The sequence below is a fragment of the Cinclus cinclus genome, chromosome 31 (genome assembly GCF_963662255.1).
Source record: "Cinclus cinclus chromosome 31, bCinCin1.1, whole genome shotgun sequence".
NCBI classification, from domain to species: Eukaryota; Metazoa; Chordata; class Aves; order Passeriformes; family Cinclidae; genus Cinclus; species Cinclus cinclus.
Window position 1 is genome coordinate 250,199 of NC_085076.1, and position 18,007 is coordinate 268,205.

General features: G+C 54.5%; 2 protein-coding genes across 6 annotated transcripts; both read right to left on the bottom strand.

The window, feature by feature from the left end:
- Positions 1 to 168: 168 nt before the first annotated feature.
- SLC25A44 (solute carrier family 25 member 44) lies at positions 169 to 10,393 on the bottom strand. Of its 5 annotated transcripts, none has more exons than XR_009934083.1 (6): positions 7,084 to 10,090; positions 5,917 to 6,027; positions 4,846 to 5,573; positions 2,829 to 2,956; positions 1,574 to 2,420; positions 169 to 202 (listed from the first exon to the last, which is right to left on the bottom strand). XR_009934083.1 is itself a non-coding variant. In XM_062511708.1 (6 exons), exons 4-6 carry the CDS (start codon positions 5,465 to 5,467, stop codon positions 2,229 to 2,231), a joined length of 942 nt encoding a protein of 313 aa, XP_062367692.1. In that variant the 5' UTR covers positions 5,468 to 5,573; positions 5,917 to 6,027; positions 7,084 to 7,286; positions 10,312 to 10,393; the 3' UTR covers positions 1,481 to 2,228. The 5 variants fall into 5 exon arrangements, 4 of the variants coding, with proteins under 4 accessions (XP_062367692.1, XP_062367691.1, XP_062367693.1 ...); XM_062511708.1 differs by lacking the exon at positions 169 to 202 and adding an exon at positions 10,312 to 10,393 and having other exon boundaries at positions 1,481 to 2,420; positions 7,084 to 7,286; XM_062511707.1 differs by lacking the exon at positions 169 to 202 and adding an exon at positions 5,735 to 5,830 and having other exon boundaries at positions 1,481 to 2,420.
- Positions 10,394 to 10,940: 547 nt separating this feature from the next.
- Positions 10,941 to 17,735, bottom strand: SEMA4A (semaphorin 4A). The gene is given in 19 exon segments (XM_062511384.1): positions 10,941 to 12,082; positions 12,173 to 12,285; positions 12,359 to 12,522; positions 12,619 to 12,734; positions 12,823 to 13,012; positions 13,221 to 13,371; positions 13,448 to 13,617; positions 13,863 to 13,993; positions 14,092 to 14,208; positions 14,319 to 14,427; positions 14,931 to 15,029; positions 15,111 to 15,173; positions 15,290 to 15,450; positions 16,457 to 16,594; positions 17,143 to 17,284; positions 17,287 to 17,337; positions 17,340 to 17,533; positions 17,536 to 17,698; positions 17,700 to 17,735. Coding segments are annotated over 19 exon segments (2,931 nt in total). The 3' UTR covers positions 10,941 to 11,459.
- Between the last annotated feature and the right edge of the window lie 272 nt (positions 17,736 to 18,007).

The window sequence follows — 18,007 nt, forward strand, 5'->3', positions numbered from 1 at the left end:
CTCGGTTTGAGAATAAAAAAAGCGACATTTCCCATGTAGCAGCCAACCAGGACCCAGCCCGCGTCCCCAGGGCTGCTCTGGGTCACAGCTGCTTCCAGGCACTCCCCGTGCTCCAGCCGGTTTTCTCTGGCTCCTTCAGCGTCTGAGCAGTCACTTGTCACCGCGTTCTCAGGCAGTTCACGTCCCTCTCCTAGTCCTAGTCCTAGTCCAAAGGCAAAGGGCGAAACCGTTTCTGTGACAGGACAAAGAGCAGTAGCCTCCCCTAGCATGTGCTTTTACACGCAGGCACCAAACGGAACGTCTCTCAAGTTTATTAGCTGTCAAGAATGTTGCTGGTTATGAGAGGAACATTAAGTTTGACAGTGTCTCCCCACACTGCTGCTGCCCCCTCTCCATGCTGCATACTGGGACTGCCCCTGCTGCACTTGGCAGATGTCAATTGTTATTGTTCCTGTTAATATTAGCATTACTGCTGCCTTGGGGTGCTGTTGTTCTGCTTTTCAGAGCAGAATCTGTTGTTAGAGCAAGGGCCAATTGGTGTCAACTTTTAAACAACAAACAGGTGACCAGAGCAGATGTTGCTGCTCCAACAGCTCCACCAGTGGTACCAGCATTCACTGCCTGAGCACTACAAGAAACAAAAAGTGGATGAAGAGGGCTTTGATGAGACTCACCCACAGCTCCATCATAGCACTGCACCTTAGAACCAAACTCTGCCCTTAGCAGAGGAGCCTCTCCCTCACCTCAGCAGAAGCTTCAGCACCCTCCATCCCCAGCAGACATGGTGGCATGTCCAGCGTCTGCTGGGCGGGGACAACACTGGGATGAAGGCAGAGCCACACTGATGAGTCCCCTCAGGAAGAAACAACCAAGTGGAGCCCAGCAACAGCCACAGGTTGGCAGGAGCAACACCTCAACCAAAATTCTTGGTTATGGCAGAAGGGGAATGGGAGGAGGTACATCCCAAACTCCCCCAGACATGGCAAACCGGGACAAGCACCACGTGTGGGCTGGCAGCATGAAAAGCAAATCTCAACCACCAAGAGCAGCAGAGTACAGTCAAACAATCCCTTCCCTCCCCAAAAAGCAGCCTCTGGTTTCATCCCCCTGAAGTTTTCACCTGGTAAAATACACAGACCATAGCTCAGGCTTCTGATCCAACAATTGTGCAAAACATTATCCTTGCCCTTCACAAACTGGATGAGCAGAATTTAAACTCATGAAGCGAACCACCACTTCTTATTCAATATGAACATGCCTGTCAGGTTTGAACTGGATCAAAAGCCAGCACAAGGTTTTTCCTTCCCCCCCTCCTATCTAATTGTAGCTCAAACCCCATCCAGCTCTCATCCAGCTGCTGGCAACACTGCATTTGGACACTTCCAAACTGCATTTCTGGGTTTAAACTAAGGTGGGAAGTGGCCGCAGCCACTCAGAACATGCAGGGTTGACGCACTGAACAAGGCCACAGGACAACCAATCAGTTCCCCAGATACCGGAATAAGTGTCCCTAAAATAAAAAAAAAATTAAATTACAATAGATTTAAAACACAGGTTAGGTGTCAAAACCTACATCAGCTAATTCTAAACAGTCAGCTCAGCTCCTGACTTGCTGTCAGACAGTTTGCTGTTTGGAGGATGAGAGATAAGGAACGTTTTCCAAGAATATTACAAAACAAGTATGTAATCCATTCAAAACGCAGGAAATCAGGTCTGAAATGGTTCCAGGTTACACTTGTCTCACATCTTCTACAAATAAATGCAGGTAATTGGAGAAAGTCACTTGTCTATTTTCTGCTTCCAGCTTTCCACAACACAAGTGCCACTAGAGACATCCCACCAGAGGGTCCTGCTGCAGGCTGTGAGACTCCTCTCCTTGGAAGTTTGGCAAAGATGAAAGTAATTTAAAGAGAATAAACTGGCTTTTTCCTTAAGCCACTAAATCTTTAATTAAAAAAAAAAGGGGAATTAGTAACTTGCCAGGATGCGTTCACACACCTGGAATGAACTGTCCCAGGCAAACAGCAGGGCCAAAGGTCAAAACCAGTAGCAGACCATTGTATGAAACTCAAATGTAAAGAGGTGAAGTGCAGTTGCTTTTGTATCTGCCTTGTGCTGTGAAACCAGCCAGAGACAAAGGCACAGCAGCTGCATCACATCCCAGGCTCTCCCCTGCAACAGTCCAGATTCAGAGGGCTCACAGGAAGATTCACCTCCACCAGCTGCCTCTACCAGTGCCTTGAGTCCACCAGCTCTGGGCGCAGGCTCAGCTTCTTCAGTGTTTCATACCCCACCACAATGACAATGGTAGAAGGAGTGGCCGAAATGATGCGGGCAGAGAGGCCTTTGGTCAGCCCCCAGGGACCTTCCTCTGCAATGAGCTGTTTGAAGGTGAGAATGATGGAACTCTTGCCTTCCACCTGCAATGCCAGAACAAACATTGACAGAGCTACCAGACTCCATACTGAGCTGCTCTGGGGCTCTGTTGCAACTGAGCACTCTGGAGACAACAGATCAGCCAGTCCAACAGCCTTAATCTGGTCTCCAGAATCCCCTGAGGAGGGGAGCAAAAAAAGCACAAAGTCCTAAAGAGGCAGCAGGAAGCATCTTTCCCTTTATGAAGAGAAAGCCTGTCTGAGCAGTCCAGGCCAGCACTGCCAGCCTTGCTCCCTGGGCTCCTCTTGCTAATGCTGAGGGCTAATTAAGCAGCTACTACCCAGGATGAAAGGCCCAGAGAGAGCAGGGAAGCAGCTCACCTGAAACCACAGAGATCAGAGAGCCAAGGGTGAACCCCACCCCACACTGTGCCAAGCATGCTGAGCTCTTACCTGGACCCGAGCCCTCACCACATCCATGGGGTTGGTGAGTGTGGAAGCTGTTGCAGCTGCAAGTGGCCCTGATATTGCTTGCAGAAGGAGGTGGGGACAGTCTTTAGGAGTCAAACTTGAAAGCTGTTCTGGGAACAGGAGAGACGGGAAAGTTTCAGACTTTCAGTTCCCACTTATTTCTTTAACTCCACCCCCTAACTCCAACTGATCTGCAGTGGGCAGAATCTCTGATTTACAGCCTGCCAGTTCCTCCCACAGAATCTCCAAGCAGTGCTCCCTACACCAAGCAGAAAGCTGGCACAGGACAGGGAGCAGGACCCACCACACTGGTGGCTCCAGAACACTCCCCGTACTTTGTTCCACAACCTCCCGTCAGCTGCCACACTGGCTCCCGGGCCTGTGGGGCAAACTGGGCAGAATGAGCTTCCATGTCCCCAAAATAGAGCATGAAAATACCCACCCTCTTTAGAAGGTGGGGGAAGCCTTAAGGCAAGGCTCCACTGGAAGGTGTCTGCAGAGATTTGCCTTGAAAGCTGACACTACTGGGTACACTGCCCAGGAGATACCCTGGTATCCCACTGTGGATCCCAAAGGAGAAAAGCACCATGTAGTGCTCATCCCAGATTTCCTCATTCTGCTCGTGCTTCCTGGCCAATAGGATTTGAATCTCCCATACTTTTGTTGGTTAAAGTTGGAGAGAAGACTGTTCAGAAGTCTGTCTGGCAAGAGGGAAGGACGTGGCTCTGGTCAAGACCTCAAACATTGACTGGAATCAGGGCCAGCAGTATCCTTTGGACCCGAGGAGGGTTCAGTGACCCCTGCTGCTGCCCCGGGGAAAGAGGACTGGGAAATGCAGCCAAAGAAGAGATTCACTGACAGGTTGGGCTTATGTTTCCCACCATCTTGATTTCCACTGAGAAGACAGGGAAAGAGCAAACACCTGGAAGCTGGGAGCTCTGATCTCTCCCTGTCATCTGCCTTGTTCTTCAATGCCCTCCATTGAGCCCTTTTGCCATGAAAATATTATGGTTAATACAGTGGGTTTTGGTCTTAATAAACTGTTGACATGGAGACTGATGGGAGCACTCCCACAAAGTACAGATCAACATGCCAAGCTGCCACTGCCATTTAAATGCAGAACCAATGCTTCCTCTACCCACCAAAGCTCTGGAAAGCAAACAGGACCTTTGAGACATCTGGATTTTGAAAAACAGGTGACCTCCATGATGAACTTCAGGCCCAGTACAGCAAAACCCAAACTGCTCATTACCACCACCTTTTGGCAGAAATTAGGTAACTAGATGCCTAAAAATCATGTGCAAAGCTGCACAGCAGAAATCTAAAGGATCATCAGAGGTGGAAAATAAACCATAGCTGGCCAATACCTTTAGCCTTTGGAGACACCCTAAAGAGTACGAGTACTGAGCTAGGAGAAAGAACATTCTACTGAGTGCATTTTCATCATAAGACTCGGTGCCAATTTTAAAGTTGCCGACACTGAAGCAACACCTGAAAGAAACCCAGGGAAGATTTGGTCCTTGTCTCTGCCTGTTGTTTGGTTTCGCCATAAGATTTGTGGCTCTAAAAGTCCCTTTGCCATATATGAGATTCCTGAATCTACATTAACTGAAAGATGAACTATATTTATATTGTGGCTCCAAAACTCTACCCAACACAAGAACCTTCCTTGCTCTAGTGGAGAAGGCATTATTTGGGATTAGTGGAAGAGAAAGTTAAAGCAGATGCTTAAAGTCCCACTTGACTAGAGCCATCTAGTTTGAAGTCCTATAGCACTTGGACCCCTTGTTCTGCATTGAAACACTACTGCTCTGTTAAACTTCCACCCAACACCCACAGAATTCCTACACAACCAGGTACAGCTCCTTAGTTCAGGACAGATTCTGCTCCCACCCCCAGGGAGAAAGTGAATCATGCTGAGTCCACAGTGTCAAGAGTCAATCTGAGAGGCTTCTGGGTCTCCTGGGATAAGATATGCTTGAAGCCTCCTTTCACTTACCAGCATAGAAGTGGTAGAAGGGCCACCAAACCGCACTGTTGGGAATATAAGTGAGCAGCGAGGCCACATAACCCCTGTAGAAGCCTCTAAAACCGTCAGCCTTGAAAATCTGTACAATGATGTCCTTGGTTTGGCCAAAGACCAGCAGACGCTTGCCGTCTGGGCTCTGCACCTTGAACCTGCCCATGCTTTCCCCCTTTCTCTGCATCATGAGGTGTTGGGAGATGACATCGATGGGCACTGTGATGCTCTGGGCCACCAGGGAGGCTGAGCCACCGGCCACCAGAGACTTGACAGCGTTGTTGTTGTTGTACCGTGACACATACTTCCGAGTGAGCTCATATGTTGTCACGTAGCACTGTCCCGAGATCAGGGTGAAGGTGTTGACCAGAAAGCCACGGTAGAGCCCAGCCGTCCCTTCTGTCCGCAGGATTTTCACAAAGGCATCAAAAGTCCCGTTGTACAGGCTCTTGCCCTTCTGAACCTGCAACCGCGTCCGGATGAGTGTGAAGGGGTAAACGCTCACTCGGATCATCATAGTCATGCAAATCCCAAACACATAGAATTTCCTTTTGTCCAGGTGCTCCCACTCAATGATGGGGATGTTGCGTTTGTCCTCCATGGCTCCTTGGGGTCAGGCAGGAGAGGTCCAGATGTCCCTCAAAGGTACAGAGCAGATCCAGGCCCAGCCTTCCAGCCTTGCCCAACCAGACTGCAAGTGCTGGCACCTGAAATGAGAGACCCCTTGGGTAGAGGACAAAGCCCCATTCACTACAGCCGCTCACATCACCCAAAACTTTGCTGACTCTCCTCAAGAACACAGCAAGCCCTTGCACAGCCTTGTGCCAGCCAAGCAGAGGGACTGTAACCTCCAGAGGCAGGGCCCTACCATGTGGCTGATGGTGACACCTTCTGATGTCACCATGGCTGTTTCCTGAGCTCCAGGAGCAGCAGGCACACTTGGCAGCTCTCACCACAGTCCAGACTGCTCTGTGGAAAAGCAAAGCTCCATGTTTTGGGAAGCAGGCTGAGAGAACCAGGAGATGAGCACCACTCCAGCAGCACACACACCTTGTAATGGACATGCAAGATCAGGGACGGCCAACCAAAGCAGTTTCTCCCCTGTCATTCCAGGTCTGTGATGCTCCCAGGTGTCAGGACGTCACTTTTCAGTTCCAGGATCTGTACAAAGAAGAAAGTGACAAGTCCTCTTGTGTTCCTAGATTCCCTGCAAGAATTAGACACATTTCTTTGGGCACTTCCATTCTACCTAAAGCTGCAGGGTGATGAGAAGGCAAGAAGAACAACAATGGGAAAACAAGGCAAAAATAGCCATGTAGAGTCTCCACATTGATTAACAAAACCCTGAAAAGAAAGGGTTAAATCACAGCCCAGGACCTCTCTGTTCAGCTGCCTGTCAGCCACATGAGCAAAGTTCACCCTCCCTTCCAACATTCCATTGGCACTCCTGGTCTGATAAACCCCCTTCCACTGCTGGCTGTGCTCAGAGCACCAGGAACGGGGAAGATGAGGAGGGAGGGGCTGGTTCAGGCTCCCCCAGCCCCAATTGCTGCAGCTTATCACCATGTCCCAGCAGGCACCAGCCTCTTCTCCATAACCAGGCTCCTGGTACTTTCAGCAGCTGTAACTGATGCCTTGGTTTTAGCTTTTGCATTTTTCAGATTCTCTGCTGCTTAGTGTGTAACTCAAACTTCGTTTTAGGTGCTCGTAAGTTCTCTTCACAGGGTAGTTAGACAAAAGAATGCCTTTCTAGCTGGAGAATCGAGGACAACTGGTACCTAAAAAGCATCAACAACACTGAGGGAAAGGGGCCAAGCCATGGGGCTGAGAGTTCATAACTGGGGCTGTGGTTGGATAATTGACCCCAATATATAGATGAACCAAAACTTATAAAAGTGTAAAAACTCATGACCGGGTTCCATCTTGGATTTAATTTAGGTGTAGCCCCAGCTGGGCTCTTGCACTGCCCAAAGTGGATCCTTTCAATAAATACTGATTTTATTCCTTTTGCTCTGTTTAGTCTCTGTTCCAGCTCAGTCTTTGCAGGCAACAGTTCCAGCACCCCGAGAAGGGACCTCAAGACATCATAATTAGTAAATTAACTTGCTGCACAATTAACAAAGCTTGAGCTAAGGAAACCTACACACAGGGCCAGGCAACAAGAGAAGAGAATCACCCAATGCAACATGGACCATTTCACTGCCTGTAAGGACTTACTTTCTGCATCAAATTTAAAAAACCCCTGGAGTGTTTGGGTAGCTGAACTTTTGGGAAAGGCTTGACTGCAGCTGGATCATAACTTGTATTCCAGGTGCTGGCAAATGGAAGAGTGTGCCCAGTCACGAGCTGAACTGCTGGAGAGCAGACCTAGAGCAAGAGCAAGAAGCAGGAACAGGAACAAGGGAGCCAAAACCTGAGGTCTGAAAACAGATTCACCAAGTGAGAACTCAAAGGGATGAGCAGCCACCACCACACACCGATTTCAGAGCACTTTACATTACCAAGACACATCATCAATACCTAAAGGAGCTCCAAGGGAGGGGGACCTGGGACAAGAGCCCGGGGGTGGGGGGGGGGGGGGGGGGTGACAGGACAGGTGGAATGGCTTCCCACTGACCAAGAGCAGGGTTAGATGAGATACTGCGAAGAAATTGTTCCCTGTGAGGGTGCAGAGGCCCTGGGAGAGGGTGCACAGAGAAGCTGTGGCTGTCCCATCCCTGGTAGTGTGGCTTGGAGCAACCTGGGACAGTAGAAGGCGTCCCTGCCCATGGCAGGGGATGGGACAGTATGGACTTTCAGGTCATTCCAACCCAAATCAGTCTGTGATTCCTGGGGAAGTGTCTCAACACTTCAGAATTCATGAAGAACTCACATAGGCCAGAGACTTTCTACTAGAAACACAGTAACAAAACAACTGGAAGTTGTTTACCTCTGGCAGAGAAGAATTACAGTTATGAAATTATGGCAGATCAGGGGTGGGTGTCCCATTAAGTGACCATTTCATTGCCCGTCGGCCAACAAAATATTTGCTGAACAGGAACAAACAGTATTGCAAGCTACCACGACTCCTGCAGATGGACAGGGGAGTTAAAAATGCCCAAGGGCACCTAGGTCTAACATTTTTACCATTGTAAAGACAGCTTCACCCTCCCAAGCAATTGTCTTGGCAGTTAAGGCACAACAAACACCACAATCTGGCTAAACAAAGCCTGGATTGCTTAAATTTCAATTACAGCCTTACTGGGTCCACTAATACCAACTTGACACACAAAGCTTCCTGCACAGGAATTATCTGCACACAGCAACTGTGAAAACATGACTTGGTTCTTGTTAGGAATCCCACTAGCTTAATATTTCATTTTAAAAAAATAAATAAATAAAATAGAGCCTAGCCAATATGATTCCCTGGTGGAATTTGAGGGTTCAGTCCATATTCCAAATTCCTCTGTCACCTAGGGACAGAACTGAGCTCGCCACAAAGGAAAAGGAAGGGCTACCTGCAGAAAACATTCTCATTACTGCAATATGGAAAACAAAACAAAACAACAACAACAACAACAATAATAATAAATACGTATCCTTGATCTTCAGTTTTATATGCTGTAGTGCTTTAGGTTTAGACTTTCAGCCACAGCTTCTTGAGGAAATAAATAGCTGTACTTTCTCTGGACTCTTACCAGTAACTCCTCTCATTCAGGATCTGAATTAGACAAAGTCACTTTAACTCCACGGCTCTAAGGCACTCAAAGCCTCCCCTGTGTGGAAGAAGGAAGGGACCCTGACAGCTCCAGGGATGACCAGCATGGCTGCAATTCTTACTTTGGCAACATAAAAGAGTTTTATTCAAACGATTTAATCTTCCAGAAATTGAGACCAAGGCCTCACTCAGGGCACGGATCCAGTCACACTCATTAAGCTACCCTTTGATGATCTTTCAAGTAATTTTAGGGAGACTGGTATCGAAGTAATGGCTACATCTCCTAAGAGTTGACCTGCCCTCCAAAACAAGGTACAACCACACCACAGCTCACACATTCTTAAACTCTGTAGCAGCTTACGTGCCAAAACCATCCCTCAGTGGCTCCTTCCCATCATGCACAAAACAGCATTTCTTGAACTTCTGCCTGGAAATCCAAGCAGGGGATACCAAGCAGGGTATCCATGCTCCAGTTCTCTCATCTGGGCACAGCCTCAGCCTCCTATACACAGAACTGAACTTAGTATAAACCCCCCACCCCAATTCATGTCCTTTTTAATGCCACCCTGTCAGTCTGGTCCACAAACTGCTCTTTGCTGCAACTGGAGCTAAAGATGATTCTCTGGCAAACACAGACAGGGCCTTTGTGTACCCTGGCCAGGGATGTGTCCTGCCCAGCATGCTAATGCCTCAGCACCCGCCTGGGAACCATCCGGAGTCAGCGCTTGGCATCTCCTTCAGCAAAGAACCACAGAATAGTCTGAGCTGGACGGGACCCAGAAGGGCTGTCGAGTCCCAGCTCTTGAGTGAATGGCCCATTTGGGGATCGAACCTTGACCTTGCTGCTATAAGCACCACATCCAGCTCACCGAGCTAAACTAATCCACTGTTCGCTCCTTAAATCACCCCACGGTGGGAGCACATACAAACCCGCGAGGGAGTCCTCGCTATAACCCCAGTCCCGCTGACAACCCGCAGCTCTCCGGAGCAGATGTCGCTCTCTAAGCGATGTGGCAGCGGCACTCTGATGACAGCTCTCCCCAGCACTCCCAGCCCCGCGGGCAGAAGCCCCCCACCCTCCTAGCCCCTGAGCGAAACCACCAACTCTGATTCCCGGTCCGCAAAAGCTCGGCTGCGCTCTGAGGCCGTGAACAGCGGCCGAGCTCGGTCCGGGATCCGCTCAAGGTCACTGCCGGGCGAGACGCGTCCCGCGCACCGCGGCTCCGTGTCGCGGGGCTGCCCCCATTGTCCCCAAGCCAGCTTTACCCCTCCAGCCCCGGGGTCTCCAGCCGGTTTCCCGTCCACCCCGGAGGGGACTTCGGCCTCTGCCCTGGGGAGGTCCCTGGACCCTCCAGCTCCTTTCCCCACGCCCATTCAAGTCCCGTCCCGCTTGCGCCGGGGGCATCGCTGAGGGGGTCTCTGGGTCCTTCCCCGTCTGCCCCGGGACACTCCGGCCCCTTCTCCCGGGGTCTTTCATGGCCAACACCAACCTGTCTCACACCGACCCTCTCCCCCACTCCGGTTTACGTGCACCACTGGCCAGCCGCCCCCTCTCCCCTACCTGCCGCCCTCCCGTCCAGCCGCACAGCCTCCACACCTGCCCAAGCCCCCGCTCAGTCGCCGCCACCCTGACCAGCGCCGCGCCAGGCCAGGCCACCACCATTAGGCCCTGCGGCGCCGCTGCTGGCCCAGATCAAGCCTCTCCCCGGCCCGCCGCAGGCCCGACCCCGGGCCCGCCCCACCCTCACCTCGCGCCGGCGGGAGGGACCCCCAACGACCCCCCGACCGGCCCGGCCTCGCAGCCCCATGGCCGCTCCCCGGCCGGAAGTGACCGACGGCGTCAGCCCCCGAGCGCTGCCGCCATCTTGGAAACGGGCAGAGGCCGCACCGGAAGTGTCACGTGCTTCCGGCCCGCAGTAAAGAGGGCGACAGGGACCGCGCCGAAATACGGATCTTAAAGGGCCAGGGGCCGTCAGCAGCCGTGCGAGGGTTCTGTGTGCCACGTGCTGGAGAGGTCGGAGCGCGGCGGAGTGATGGGCGAGAGTGAGAGGGTTGTCCTTCAATTCCCTGGTCTCCCGGCCCCTCACTGCACACGTACACCTGGTGCACACTGTACAGGAATGTTTGTCCCTACAGGCCCACACCTTGCACACCCCCACGCATATTGCTCAAAAACCCCCCGAGGATGCTCCATGGACCCAACAATGCGAGGCATTGAGTTTTCTTTCTTTTAATAAAAAAAGCAAAGAGCAGGAAAATTTGCAGCTGTTTTGACTTTAAAAAGGCAGATCAAACACATTGGAAATGGAGTGGGGGGGGGGGGGGACAGCTAGGGAGAAGTGGGGGGCTCTGCCACCCCGGGGACCTCAGGGTCGGAATCATGCAGCGTTGAGGGATGGGTGTCAGTGCAGTGTGAGTGCCCATGGGGTTGGCTTACGGAGCCCATTGAGCACAGCTTGCCCCATGTTGAGGTTTTTATTGAAGCTGGATTATTTCCCTGTGGTAATACCAGTGTCAGCATCCACCATTTCCAGCCATCCCCACCCCACACCCTTGCCCCACAGCCACATTTCTCCTCTGAGCCACATCCTTTGCATGTCCAAACGACCTTTTCCCTCCAGTCTATCCCCATCCCACTCACTTGCCCCAGTCCACCCCTGCTGCTCTCAGGGCCCATTCTGCCCCCTGCCCCAAAATGTGAACCTTAGGTTAAAATAGGTGTATTAAATAAAAAAAAAAAAAAAAACAAAAAACAACAACAACAAAAAACCCCACCAACAACAAAAAACAAACAAACAAAAAAAACAAACAAAGAAACAAAACTGAAAATGCTTTCACATTCACACCCCTCCCCATATCCCCCCTCCCCCAGGGTGTCCCTGACCCGCTGGCAGTGTCACGCCATGTCCCCTGTTGGCACATGGAGTCGGTTGTTGTCAATGTCGATGTCCCCATCAAGCTGGAGGCAGCAAGCGCGGGAGCCTTCATCCTCCTCTTCCTCCTCGGTGGCAGCTCCAGGTGCTGGGGGCTCTCTGGTGCCCCCATTGAGGGGCACCTTCTCCCGGTGGCGAGATGGGGGGCTGTGGGGTGTGCTGCAGCCCCGCACCTTGCTCCGAGCTTTGAGCTGGTCACGGTAGGTGAGGAGGGCCAGGCAGGCAGCCACGGTCAGCGTCACCGCCAGCAGCACCGTTACTGTGACAAAACCTGGCCAGTATGACTGGGGGGTGCCAGGGCCCGAGGACCCCCAAGCCAACTCCTCTTCATCCAGCACATCCCCCAGGGTTCCCCTGCCAGAGTTCCTAAGCTGGTAGTGAGCCACGGTCCAGGTGTAGCCATTCTCTGTTGCCTGGCACTTGTAGGTGCCAGCCATTCCCTGCTGCATGATGACCACCAGCGTGTGGTCAGGCAGCAGCACCGTGTGCCCCTGGGCACTGCTGGGCTGCTGCCAGCTGTAGGTGGCCAGTGCGGATTGGCAGGGGCACGGCAGCTGGACTACGGTGTTCAGCTGGGGGCTGAGCCCTGTGGGTGTGGAGAGCAGGGTGATGTGGTGCACCCCATGTGCCCCATCCAACCCCATGTGCCCCATTCCGCTGTGCTCCCATACTCAACCCTGTATGCTGGGATCCTCTGGTGGCCCCCAGGATCGGGGCATGGCTGTACTCCTCCCATGGTGGCATGCGGTGACCGGGCTCCCCGTCTCAACATCCTGCAGCCACGCACTCCTGCGGCCAGGAGAGTGGGGTCAGCATCCCAGTGGCCTCCACACCCCCTTCCCACTCTCATCCCGCTGCTCACATGTCCTCGGTAGCGAGGCGGGCAGGCTGGCAGGAGCCCTTGGTGCTGTGCCAGGCACAGTAAGGATCCCGTGCCAGCACACACTCGGCACAGCTCTGGTGCAAGCTGCAGTTGGCCAGCGGGATCTGCAGGACACCTCTGGAGTAGCCCACATAGAGCATGCCCTGGGGAAGGAGAGGCACGGGGCTGAGCCTCCCCCCAGCCTCTGGTGCTGGTGTTGGATAGCTGTTGGGTGGCCTGGGTGATCACGTCTGCCCTACCTTCCCTGGGGCCAGCAGCAGGTTCTTCACTGGCTCTGGCATTTCAAAGAGCTGGATGCTCTCCACGATGTGGGGACCCTCACGCAGCTCCACTGCCTTGTGCAGGAGACCCTCGGCTGTGGGGCACAGGAGACATCACTGAGGCTTTGGAGCTGAGGGAAGGGTCGGAGGGTTTACCCTGTGTGCACCCCAGTATAAGCCCACCTGTGGCCAGGAACATGACACGATACATGGTCCCCGAGACCCCACGAGTCTCATCTACTGTGATGTGTGTGTAGGTGACGTTGGACTTCACCAGGAGAGGCCGCCCCTGGATGGGTGACACCTTCCCGTCCATCAGGAAATGGTCCTTCATGAAGGTGAGGGCTTTGTCTGAGGAGGGACCCATGGAGCACTGTGGGGGAGAGAGGGGTATATGCTGGTAGGGCAGGATGTTCTGCATCACCGCACTGCCCTGTGCCAGCATCAGTGGGGTGCAGAGGGACCCTTCTCCTTTCTCGCCCTGCTGGCAGTGAGAACACACAGGGAAAACTGGTCCCCATCTCCTGGGGACCAACATTGTCCCCTGGAAAGTCCAGTGCCCGTGAGCAGGCAGCACTCACGCTGCCAGGCCGAGGACTCATATCGGGGCCACTGTAGACAGTCCAGCGAGAGCTCTCCTTGTTCAGCTCCTTGTACTTGCCCTCGAAGACCTTCTCCAGATCCTCCTGTCTGTAGGCACAGACGGCGGCGCTGCCTGCCCTGCCCACCTGCCTGCAGAGAGGGATAGCCAGGTGGGCAGCGGCAGGGCACAGGCCCCTGGATTTCCTCCACACCCCTGGGCACTCACCACTGCGAGGTGAAGACGGCGTAGAAGTCGGCACGGCCGTCGTGGCGGAGCAGGACAAAGGCATGGTGGATGACATTGAAGGGGAAGCGGCCAGCTTGGGAGCACACCAGCTGCGCCTTCAGGAAAGTTGTCCACTTCTTCTGCAGCACCTTGTCCCCCCCTACATCGCTCTGCCGGATCCAGAGGGTGCTCATTACCAAGGTGACAGGACCCAGTTACTCCCTTTGTCCCCTGCTATTGTCCCCCATCATGGTGTCATCATCCCATGTCATTGTCCCCTATCATCGTTGTCCATCACAGTACAACTATTGTCCCCAAAATCAGTCTCCTGTCATTGTCCCACATCGTCATCACCCCCATCACTGTATCCCCATAGTAGCCCACCATCATTCCCTCCTGTCTCCCCTGCACACACCTTGCAGACACGGGCCACCCGCGGCACTAGGAGCCGCTCAAAGAAGTCAAACTCGTCTGCTGTCTCCTCAAAGAAGAAATAGACCTTGTCGTCCCCAGGGATGCTGAAGGAGGCCACGAAGGCAGCATCGGCTACAGGCACAGCCAGGGCAGGTGGGTGAGGAGCTGGAGCCAGAGGGGGCTGCAGGCACCTCCCCAGGAATCCTCCCTGGGACCTTCCCTCTGTTCACCTGAGAGCCAGCGGAGGAAGGCGTCTGTCTTCAGCAAGGTGCGGGTGCCCAATGAGCGGGAGATGATGGGCTCATTGCCCTGGAAGTTGTTCATGGTGCCAGTGTAGAGCTCTCCATCTGCCCAGGGACAGAGCAGAGGCTAAACCATGGTGAGGACCCTCACCCTCGCCCTCCACTCCACCCCAGGGATGGGTGCCCACCCATGAGGCCACTGGCCCCATACTCACCCACCAGCAGGGCTGTGTAGGTGTGCTGGGGGTCAAAGGGGCACTGGCCCTTCCCGTCCAGGAAGGGTTGTCCTCTGCCACTGGACACCAGTGTGAAGTTTTCCAGGTGCTGTGGAAAAGGGGAGAAAAATTAGTCAAAGGAGTGAAAATAACCCCAAATCTGTAGCAAATGACTGTGGAGTACCTTGCAGACATGGGGTGGCCCATGTCTTCAAGGTGGGTGCAGGGATGATGACAGGGGGTGATGACAGAGGATGCTGCGGGCACCCAGCTCTTGTCAACTTCCCTTATTTTTGTTTTGGGGAGCGGCAGTACCCCCCACATGCTCAGCACAGAGGAAACTGAGGCAGGGACAGAGAACCTGGAGTCACCTTGAGGGACTCAAAACTGGGGTTTCCCTGCCAGAGGAAGAGTTGCTGGCAGCTGAGTGAGAATCACTAAGGGCTCCTTTAGCAGATGGGACACAAAGATGTCCCTTGGGGGGGACACCTGGCACCCCCATCCTGGGGACAGCCCATGATTCACTTCTGGGACCATATTTTGGGGGTCCTCACAGCAACACTACAACCTGCCTAGAGACCCCCTGCACCCTATCGTGGGGAGGACACTCACAATGTAGGTACACGTGGGGCTGAAGGCATAGGTCCCACAGACATAGAGGTGGGTCTGGTTCAGGGCCACCAGGACTCGGATGAAGTTGAAGCACTCAGTCTGAGGGGGAAAGAGCAGAGTTGGGTGCTGAGCACTCCAGTAGCTTTGTGGGACCCCTGAGCCCCCACAGGACCATCTCACCTCTTGGCTCTTCTTCTTAAAAGCACATTCAGAGGTTTTCTCGTCTGTGGGTCCCCACATTATCTGCAAAGGGAATGAAGATGTTCCTGGGATGTTGAGCCCAACCCCATGGGGGAAACTGAAACACAGTGGAAACGCCATTCCCCCTCCCCCCCCCCCCCAAAGTGGTGGCTACTCACCGAGGCTTTGACACGGATGCTACCAGGGGTGCCAACAGTGAGGGCCAGCACCCAGTCACGTGCCCCCACATACAGCTCCTCCTTGCTCTCATCCAGTAAGAAGATGTCATAATGGGAGACGTTATCCTTGGTGAAGTGGGTGAGGGTCCGCCGAGGGTCCCCTGGCAGGAGCAAAGGGGGTGATGGGGGCCCAGGGATCACACACACACCACCACCATCATCTGCATGTGGATGCAGCAGCAGCTGCCATCTCAGCTCGTGTTACGTCTCACACAGGAAATAGGGTGCGGTTTTCCCCTTCAGCTCCCACATCACCATCACCCCTCTGTCCTTCAGGTCCTCACCTCCCCCTGTCCCCTCCAGGTCCTACTGCAAGAGCTGAATGCCCCCAAGCTGCAGACCCCCGACATGGAGTTCATTTTCCCCCAAGCTGTGCTTGTGATGCTTTGGGGCCATGGCCAAGGGCAGTGCTCCCTTTGGGGAATGCACTGCCCCAGGGTGCCACCCTGGAGGGATTACAAGCTCCTGAGGTGCCAGACTGGGGAGGTCATCAGCCCCCAGGGTGCCCTCAAGCACAGCCAGGGACTGCAGATTATCGTTCATCCCCACCAGGCACTGAAACCGGGGCATTTTTGCAATTGTGGACATGGCTGCATGGGGAAAGGGAAGTGACAGTGCAGTCAGGGATGGAATGATGCGACCCTGCCATGGGGCACAGACCCTCTTGCAGCCCGATTGCCACAACACAGCCCCCCTCCCTCCCCTGCCAAGCTCCTGTTTTGCCACCTGCGTTTCAGCTGGACATGCTGTGCCCTTCTAGACGCAGCTTTTCCTCCTCCCTGGGTGACGCTGACTAAGGGTGATCCTGGATGCCATGTGGGTGACAAAATTTCTGTTGGATCTGGCCCACTGGGTGCTGGGGTGCCAAGCAGCCTCATCTACTCTCATCAACTCCCCCACTGCATCACCTGTGGCCACTGGCACTGTTTCCAACCCCACGAGAGGGTAAGTAATGGGGCGAGGGGGCTATGATGGGGGACACCCAAAGGTTCCTGATGCTAGATGCTCAACCCTGGGGGTGGGCACTTTCCCACGCAGTGGTTGTGTGTCCCCCTCCCCAACTGTCCCAGCTGTTCCCGGTGATCCTGCTCCCGGTGCCATACTTACCGCTGGGGAAGGTGACGCGGGGCAGGGGCTCTGCGCAGAGCATGGCAGCCGGCACCACCACCCCACAGAGAAGGCGAAGGGCGGCGGGCATGGCGGGGGGCGGCAGGGATGCGCCACAAGAGGGTCCCACCACCATCCCTGCGGGGAGGGCGATGGTGAGGGCACACGCTGCTGGGCTGCGTGTCACTTCACCCGGCGGAAACAAGACGGGAAGCAGCACCCGGCAGAGAAGTGGGGGATGGGGGGGGCCCCTCAGCGCCTCGAGTCGCACGTGCCCAGCTCCCCCCCCCCCCCCCCCCCCCAGTCTGGGCACGAACTTCTACACCTGCAGTCAGAGACATCCCCTCACACTGCGGGTCTCCTGCACCAAAACCTCTGGCACAGTCAGAGATGTCCCCTCATCCTGGGGGGCTCCTGCACCAGGGACCCCGGCAAAGAGGTGTCCAAATGCTCCTGCCTTTGCCCCCAGAGCCTCAGAGCTCATCTCCATCCGGGATTCCTTTGTCCGGCTCCATCAGTTATCAGAGCGTCCACAAAATGGGGGGGAACACACACGGGAACCCCTTCTTGCAGCTCTTTCTGCAGCTCATGCCAGAAGCGTTGGGGAAAGAGCCACATCTCAACAACCTCACGGTCCCCAAGATCCCTTTGCTGATGGCCACCGTATCCCCAGCGAGTGGCATTACCTGTCTGGCAGGCGAGGACAGAGCCGCTCACCTCCACCCCTGGAGCATGGGCATCAGGCAAGAGCCTGTGCCCTGGGGGCTGTGGCCACGAGACTCCTGTGGGCCCATGCCCTGGATCCAGCGGCAGCGTGGCCGTGCTGCCAAGCTCCCAGCCCGGCTCGTGCTGGGCTCGCTGCAGCCCGGCCCAGCCCAACCCAACCCTGCGTGGCTCCGCCGCGACTGCGGGAACCTGAAAGTCCTGCTGGAAGAGGACGAGCCTCGGCAGGTTGGGGCAGTGGGCGCCTGCGCCCGCCTCCCTTGCCTCGCACCCCCTCAGGGACAGCAGCGAAGCCTGGTGGAGGCAGCTGGGATGAGAACCAGAGAGCTCTGTTCCTCCAACTGGATGCCCAGTAGGGAGGAAGATGTGCTCAGATGCCTGGGTTTACTTGGTGGGGAAATCTTTGGGGTGAGGAAAACAGTGGTATTTTTCCTGTGGATTGTGTGGACCAACAGCGAGCCTGAGCATCACCCCCAAAACCAGCCCCACGGAGACAAGCATCACCCAGAAAACCAGCCCCCCAGGGCTGAGCACTGGTCCCCACAAACACCCCCATGGGGCCGAGCATCACCCTCACAAAGCTTCTGCCACTGTTCCAGGAACCCACCTCCCTGGAGATTCCATCCTTAACCCCTGGCTGCACTGGTTGTAGGCAAGAAATCCCCCAAAGCCAAAGCCCTGGATTTCCTCAACATCATGGCTGTACCTGAAGTACCCCAATATCCCTCTGGAGCATCCTGGGGCCTCCTTACCTGCCTCTTCCGTCCCCACAGCAGCCCACTGGGACATGGAGCCCTGAGAGGGCAGCGCTGTCCTCACCACCTTGCT

Bases quoted from the DNA above. Each gene is read 5' to 3' on its own strand.
- SLC25A44 (XM_062511708.1), bottom strand. From the start codon at position 5,467: ATGGAGGACAAACGCAACATCCCCATCATTGAGTGGGAGCACCTGGAC. The intron at 2,957-4,845 runs GTAAGTGAAAGG...TCCTGTTCCCAG, and splicing joins CTTCTACCACTTCTATGCTG to AACAGCTTTCAAGTTTGACT. The intron at 2,421-2,828 runs GTAAGAGCTCAG...CTGGCATTGCAG, and splicing joins TGGTGAGGGCTCGGGTCCAG to GTGGAAGGCAAGAGTTCCAT.